General features: G+C 40.5%; 3 protein-coding genes across 3 annotated transcripts; all 3 read right to left on the reverse strand.

The window, feature by feature from the left end:
• Positions 1 to 2,290: 2,290 nt before the first annotated feature.
• Positions 2,291 to 2,536, reverse strand: RB195_017629 (uncharacterized protein; the record flags this gene model as incomplete). The annotated part of the gene is made up of 1 exon (XM_064184706.1): positions 2,291 to 2,536. The coding sequence occupies one exon, from the start codon at positions 2,534 to 2,536 to the stop codon at positions 2,291 to 2,293; it is 246 nt and encodes an 81-aa protein (XP_064040587.1).
• Positions 2,537 to 2,565: 29 nt separating this feature from the next.
• On the reverse strand, positions 2,566 to 2,904 carry RB195_017630 (uncharacterized protein; the record flags this gene model as incomplete). The annotated part of the gene is made up of 1 exon (XM_064184707.1): positions 2,566 to 2,904. The coding sequence occupies one exon, from the start codon at positions 2,902 to 2,904 to the stop codon at positions 2,566 to 2,568; it is 339 nt and encodes a 112-aa protein (XP_064040588.1).
• Positions 2,905 to 3,067: 163 nt separating this feature from the next.
• Positions 3,068 to 3,448, reverse strand: RB195_017631 (uncharacterized protein; the record flags this gene model as incomplete). Its single annotated transcript, XM_064184708.1, has 1 exon — positions 3,068 to 3,448. The coding sequence occupies one exon, from the start codon at positions 3,446 to 3,448 to the stop codon at positions 3,068 to 3,070; it is 381 nt and encodes a 126-aa protein (XP_064040589.1).
• Between the last annotated feature and the right edge of the window lie 4,136 nt (positions 3,449 to 7,584).

A 7,584-nucleotide genomic window follows, 5' to 3' on the forward strand; every position in this document is an offset into this window, starting at 1 on the left:
ACCTATGTAGCCCATGTAACTAAACATTTGATAGCTATTTGAGTACTTCTGATGAACTAATTTCTCCAAATAAGTACTTAGTTTTTTTTTGAAAAAATTTCTTTTTCTTCGTCATCTCTACGAATACAAACTGTGTTTTGTGCTGCATAATGAAGTTGGATAATGAAAAAAGACGAAAAAAATGCCTATGAATAAATAAATGAATAAATATCTCCCACTCCACCTTTTCAGCTCAAAAAATTTCCATCATGAAAATTTTCTCCCGTTAAGGTGTTGCATTTGCGTAGATCTAAAAAAAATAGTAAAATTGATGCAAAGGCAGCGTTAGGAAACGATGAGCAAGACTAATGACAAATGTAGTCGCTCATCAGAACTGGACTGTTGTCTAAACAACGATCGAAACGATACCATATAATTCAAATTATACGAGAGCGATCGCGTTGCTCAACTCCGGAAAAGTGAGCAAACACGCTCACGTTTAGATCAAAAACGCACTCGCATTCCAGCGACCTGTCAGTTTCGATTACAGTTTTCGCGTAAACAAACGTGAACGGCCAACACGACGTGATTCCGATCGAGGAACAATCGGCAGGAATTAGCAGAGGAAACTTATTGGCGCTCCTGATAGCATCAATGAATTATCAGTGCAAGTTTCTCCAGAAAAAAATGCTCGATCTGTTGGACCAGATCCATTTCTCATTTACAGATCACATGAAAAAAACTGTGGTCAAAATTCTTTTGAAACAAAAGTGTCAAAAGGAGCTCTTTTGGAACAAAAACCATGAAAACTTACGTTTTGTTGAAGTTTTGTTTTTGCGTGGTAAAAAAAATCACATTACTTTTACATTTATTGAACTATTATGTTCGTAAATTCACAAAAGTATTTCTAGTTTAAACTACAAAGAAAAATTGTTTCACTGGAATCATTTCAAAAAAATAACGAGAAGAGTAGTCGCTTGAAAAAGAAAAATTCTGAAAGCAGATCTTTAAGAGAAGTGTGATTTTTTAACGGAAGAAGTAGGCACAGACATTCAATACAATACCTCAGGGATCGCACTAATTTTCATGTAGGATTTTGTTTTGTAGTTTTTTTTTGATTCTCTGAATTAAAAAAAATCTTAGTATAACAAATGCGGAATATATAGTGATTCCTTTAGAAACACGAAGAGTTCAAGACAGTTTTCATGCAAAAATAACGACGATCAATGGAATAAAATGCGATTAATAGAAAATTTTATAAAAGTCCGAATAAAAAAGAATTTGTGATAAATGTGAACAGTAAACGGTTGTTCTTTCCGATAAAACGCGCGTTGGAATTGCGTATAGAACTGGGAAAATTTTCTCGAAAATATCTGGAACGCATTTGTTTACCCGATAGTACGCCGAGCTTAACACTGACACTGATAACATTCCAAATATGGAACTGTGACAAACATTCTCAAAGATCTTCCTCAAATAAAAAATTTACGATCTTTGTAGCAACAAATAACACAGCGGGCTCTTTTAACCCTTTCAAAAACAATTAGTCAGAATATTCTTGTTTACATGCGAACTAGTTGCGAGCAGTCCCTGATTTGTCAAATAACAACAATAATAATTCCGATTTAGTTTTTTTTCAACAATTTCTATCTACGAGAAAATATTAGTACTTTACTGCTCTAAAAAAATCCGAAATGAGCAAAAAAAGATTTGTGTAAGAACTACAAAAAGTAGAAATGAATTTTTCATTGTGCTTAGATTTAGAATTTTCAGTTAACAAATAAGCTCAGGTTTACATTGATCACCTTGACTCCCGTTGATCTTCGAACTTGTCGAGCGAGCGCCAGTAATTCTTCCGTTTGTCGTGTGCCAGAGTCGCCCAGTGGTTCCTCTTTTTGCGTGGAACACGAAGAGCATCATAATTTTTTTGAAGGACTTCGTGAAGAAATCTGACCATCGGGTCGGCGGTTTTCCTGTGGTGCGCTTAACATCAAGAGAAACCCTGTCGCTCGCGACTCTGGTCCAACGGTTGTCGCCGAAGCGCATCACGTGTCTTGCCCACCTCATTTTACTTTCCTTGGCAAACGCGGAGACGTCTCTAATCTTCGATCGTTGACGCAGGAGAGAACTTCGAGTCATATATGCGCGAAGCGGTATACTCTTAGCATCACTCTCCCAACTTTTCGTTCAATGATGCTCACCGCGTTTTCCTCCTACTTGCGAAATGCCCAGGTTTCCGAAACATAGGTCAAAGCAGGAAGTATGGTGCTGCTGAAGAGGTGAGCACGCAAATGGGTGTTCTTGGTCTTCTTCACTCTCCTGCGATGCTCTTATACGTTCCCCAAGCCGCTCGTCTCCTCCTGCCCAGCTCGGGAATCAGATCGTCCATCATGTTCAATTCTCGACCTAGATACACGTAGCTGGTGCATTTGGATATGTTCGTTCCGTTGAACGTGAATGGGGCATCCGAGACCCATCCGTTCCCCATGAACATCGTCTTTTGCAGATTCAGTTGAAGACTGATGCATCCACATGTTTCGTCGAATTCGGTCAGCATTCCCTCCGCTTGGCTGATGCTAGGTGTTATTAGTACGATGTCATGGTGTAGGGGTGTGGCGCAAAGCGCAAATGGTGTAGCTGCAGACCATCAGCCTTCACTCTCATGTCGCCCCATTTCAACTTTCGCGTTGCATTCTCGAGGGTGCCTGTGAATATTTTGGTTGAGATTGTATCACCCTTTCGAACTCCCCTCTTCGCGCCAATGATGATATTCTTGTAGCATGGCGGGATTCCGGTCGTGAACTCTCGAAGTACCTTTATGTATTGAGTAGGGACGCCTTGGTTGTCCAAGGCTTTCATGACCGCTTCCGTCTCAGCTGAGTCGAGGGCCTTCTTCAAGTCGATGAAGGTGAGACAGAGTGGCATCTTGCACTCTCGTGATACCTCGATGAGTTGTGATTGTGGTCAATCGTGCTGAATCCTTTTCGAAACCCTGCGTGCTCGCATGGCTGTCCTTCATCCAAGATTTTTTCAATCTTATTAATGATCACGCTTGTAAAAAGTTTGTAGATGACGGACAGTAAGCAGATCAGGCGATAGTTTCCGATGTCACGTAGATCTCACTTTTTGTACAACAACACGGTCTTGCTGGTCTTCTAGGAACCTTGTATTCCGACAGGTAACCTGTAAAGAGGGTCCTCGCCAGGGTGTTGATGAATACTGGCGGAAGGTTCTTCAAGTGTTCTGGTCTTATTCTGTCAGGAAAAGGTGCAGTACGACTTCCTACCGGCATGATGGCATGTCGTACTTCGGACGGGAGAACCTCCAGAATGACATGTCCGTCTTCTCTCAGATGGTGAGGAGGCAAGTAGACATGGCCGTCGGAGAGATCAGAGTAGAAGTCGTAGATGATTTCCTCCATTCCCCTTCTCGATGATTTTGTTGTTCCATCTGAGGTTCGGAGAGCCATTAATGTTCTGCAACTGGCGAAGTTCCGACGGGCGTAGAGAATACTCTGCCCCGCCTCTGCAGCCGGCACTTCTGCTCTTCTCTCCTTAAGGTCTTTCTTTATCGCCTCTCTGCAGAGCCTTGCGAGCTCGATTAAGGTTAACCCAGAAAACTTCAACTGATTTCAAACAACTGAATTTTAAATAACTAAGAAATTGTTTGAGGTTTATGAAGTTTCATGCAGGGGCACATGTCGCAGTGGTAAGAGGTATGGCAGCGACCGCACGGGAAATCGATAGCTCGATACCACCACATGCCAACCAAGAATTTCCTTCCTCGAGGTCGATAAATTGGTAGCTAATCTATCCGTGAGGATAAAAACACTGACTAAACACACCGACTCGCCTTAGCAGGTCAATGTACGATTTAACGCATTCATAACCGATTAAACGATTCTGAATTGAAGTCAAATGCGTGGGCGTATCTACATAGGGATCGATCAATGCCGTACATTTTATCTTTCGATCATAAAGAAAAGGTGATTTTCAACTTCGGCAGTTCATCTCCATGAATTAAAGGCAGCGTAACACCGCATTGAAGGTGTAAGGAGTTCATTGACGTGTAGAAAGAGTTAGGGGTTACGAGTCGGCGTACAGTCACAAGTATAACTACGACCACGCTGATTCCGTTCTCCCACTTGCCCTGAAAAATGAAGTGAAAAACGTTCATTGCGACCGAATTTCCTTACAAAACACCTGCTAACGTGCCACATCTGCAGGTACGCGCATACATACCGAGTTTGCCAAGCAGTGGGCAGTAGCGGACGCTTTCTCGTTCTCCCTCGGGACGCTGCACTTACCCCTGCGTTCGCGGACGAGGGACGTTGTTAGGTGCGCTGCAGAGGATACCATGCGACAGAGTCGTTTCCTTCACTTTTCCGTCGTCACTTTTCCGGATTATTTGGGAGAATTGAGTACGATAGAATTCATACACGTGAACTACATTTTTGAAGCTATTTCTTCTCGGAAAAATTCCAACTTCCTCAAATTTAAGGTATACTGTGCTGTCTTTAACTACTCCTACTGAAGCACCACATAAGCGGGTCGTAGGTTTTAAATGAAAGACATTTACCTAGAATGGGGGACTTGACTATGAAGTTCGCGAAAGAGTATGACTGATGACTTCAAAATGTGTTCGTTTCGCGTCAGGGAACAATCAACGTCGTCTTGCAAAAATAGTGCAAAATTAGTACAGCAAGGTTATTACCCGGTAAGCAGTCTAATTTCCTCTTCCTTATCGAATTAGTATCTGAGGCCCTAACTGGAAAAAAAAAAACCACTTTTTCGCCGCAAAATACCATTTCTGCTATACTCTATTGTTAATATGTAACCAAACACTTGAAATTACTAAATAATCTTTAAAAAATTTAAAGATTAAAACTTAAAAAGTTCAAATTGTTACAAGAAAGACCTATAAGTAAACGGAACGTTGTCTTAGAAAACTACGTTTAGAAAAAGGCACAAGGCAAATTTCATAAATGACTATAAATTTTCAAAGAAAGGATACACTGGATGATGATCTACCACAGTATGAAAATTCCATTTCATTTTCAAAATACTACATTGTTATAATACAGTTGAATAGGATAAAATCAACAAAATGCAACAACAAAGATGGAAAAGCGAGAACAGAAGTAAACAACAATTTAGAAAGAAGGAGAGAGAAATTAGCGAATTACTATAACTGGCGAATTCATTCAGTTTAGCGTATTTACGGCATCACGAATGACCTACGGCGACACCATCTAATCTGATTAGCTCCCTCCTCGATTAAATTATTTCGAGTGCAGTTTTCACTTTTTTAGAAGCCTGGAAAAATGAGCATGAGCAGAAAAACTCGGAAAAAGGGCTTATTTTAGAGAATTTTTTAACAGCGAAATTTTAGAGCAACCAGCAGCAAACCATATAAAACAACATAATGATGCTTCAGAAAGTTCAAGTTTTCGTTTCTTCCTAAGAATACTTTCTTTTCTCAAAATGAACACAAGGAAAAATCCTCGACTTCATCACAAAACACACTTTCTTCACTTTTATCCGTCAGCATGGGACCTACTAGACCAATAAAGAAGAAACTTGCAAGAAGCCACACGGTTTACCATGCAAAAAAAGCTACAGATTTCACAAAAAAAAGATTCTGAACTATTGCCGCATCCGTGATAAGAGAATGAGCTTTATTCTCCCGTACAGAAGTATTTCTTTGAAGGCGAGAGTTTCTTCTTTATTGGTTTGATTGAGCTGTAGCCAAGAATTGTATTGATCTTTTTGATTGGAAACAGTTTGGATCGGCCTTAATGAATGATTATCTCAGGAGCAAAAAATTCAATTGTATGTAAGCGAAATGGCCACAAACAACCGGACTTCCGAGCAAGGCCAGACCAGATAAGGTCAGCGCAATTCAACGCTAAGATGACTTTTATACGCGAGCGGCACGAAACGCTTTGGTTGAGTCATGGAAAGATAAGAGGTGGTACAAACAAGGAGGTGTTTGCAACTCGCTTTCGAGGTCGACCACGTCAATAACCCGAGGAAGGGTGGAAGATATGTCTAAATGTGAGCGTAAAAACCCCGTGATGGGAATAAATAGAAAATCCAGCTTTTGAAGGTGAAATCCATCTACGTCAGCTAATTAATTCAAAAACGTCAGACGGGGAAAATGAGGACACACACGGAAATTTATGTAAGCGCCATGATAGCGAATAATTCCGTCGGTGAAATTGCTTGAATTCCCGTCTCGGAAATGTAAATCAGGTCTACTGTCGTACTAAAAGAATCGCCAGATGCCTCTAATCATTCGTACTACTGATAACAAAAGAGAAGAGGAAAAGAAGAGAAGAAAAAGGAAAAGGAGTAGGCTGAATTTATGTTTTCTTGCTAAGCCGACGAGGTTTCTGTGGAACTTTATCATTGGAAAGGAGGAAAATTTCTACGAATACATTACTCGAGAGTTACACTTCCGGGAATGGACGTCGAATTTATACGAAGCTTTCTAGTTTGCTTGGGAAAAAAGTCGCATAAACTTTGACAAATCGAGATCCACGCGCGTAAATCTGGATGGTTTCTCGGTTAGGCTTGACGAGACCCATTAAAAGAACTTTCTTCTATCGAATTAGTCCCATCGATAGGCGTTTTTCTAACGTCGACGTTGATTGAAAGCCTTAGCAATTTTGATCGTGATCCGCAAGAGTTTTAGACCTGTACGGTCCTAACCGCTGCGGAAATGAGGGAAGAGGGGAGGAGGACGACACAGAATCCCGAATTTATCGCTAATTTTATTTAATTTATTAATTTATCACCGCGTCATGCTGTCATTTAAAGGCAGGGTACGCGAATATTCTAGATATCCGATTTCTACCAAATATATTACTGTTATTATTAATTATTCATATTTATTTAAATGATATTATGCAAATAACATTATTAATAATATTATTCGTACTTCATTATAATCATATTATTTACATAATATGACCTTATATTTTCTACTAGAATTTAAAATGCAGAATTTATTGTCCAAGCATAGCAGTGAAAACGCGAAACATCACTCACAAACCTCGGCAATCTGAGGTTGACCTCTGAGGCACTAAAACCCCCTTTGACACAACTAAGCTTTTAGTTTAAACAACGAGGCAACACCGTACACTTGGAAAAGTGGTAAAACGAAAGCGCATAAAGTGGATTTCGTTATTCTTGGCGCTCAAAAAAACCTGCTTCGTAGATTAGGTTTCTTAAATGTTGCTGTTAAGCTGTTAAATGTACCTCATGCGCTTCCATTTCAGCGCTAGTATTGGTGTAAAGAGCATCTTCGTACCGTGATTTGTCAGGTGAACGGATATCTGTACCGCATAAACGTACGATCACATTTCTAGTCAATTTTGTGCAGTTAAAGGCATCACCCCACGAATCTGAGGTGGTATGGATTTAAGGTGGAGTACTCGTGTACGGGGTCGTAGATTATGGGGAGGAGGGTGATTCCGTTCATTTCTTCCTAACTGCCGTAGAAAAACTGCCCGGAAGATACGGCTTCGAGCGTTCCGGAGTATAATGAGTTCGATTGGAGCGCGCCAGCCTTGTGCACGTGCCGCATCTTTCGGGCTGTTTT

Source organism: Necator americanus, chromosome II, assembly GCF_031761385.1.
Source record: "Necator americanus strain Aroian chromosome II, whole genome shotgun sequence".
Taxonomy (NCBI): Eukaryota; Metazoa; Nematoda; class Chromadorea; order Rhabditida; family Ancylostomatidae; genus Necator; species Necator americanus.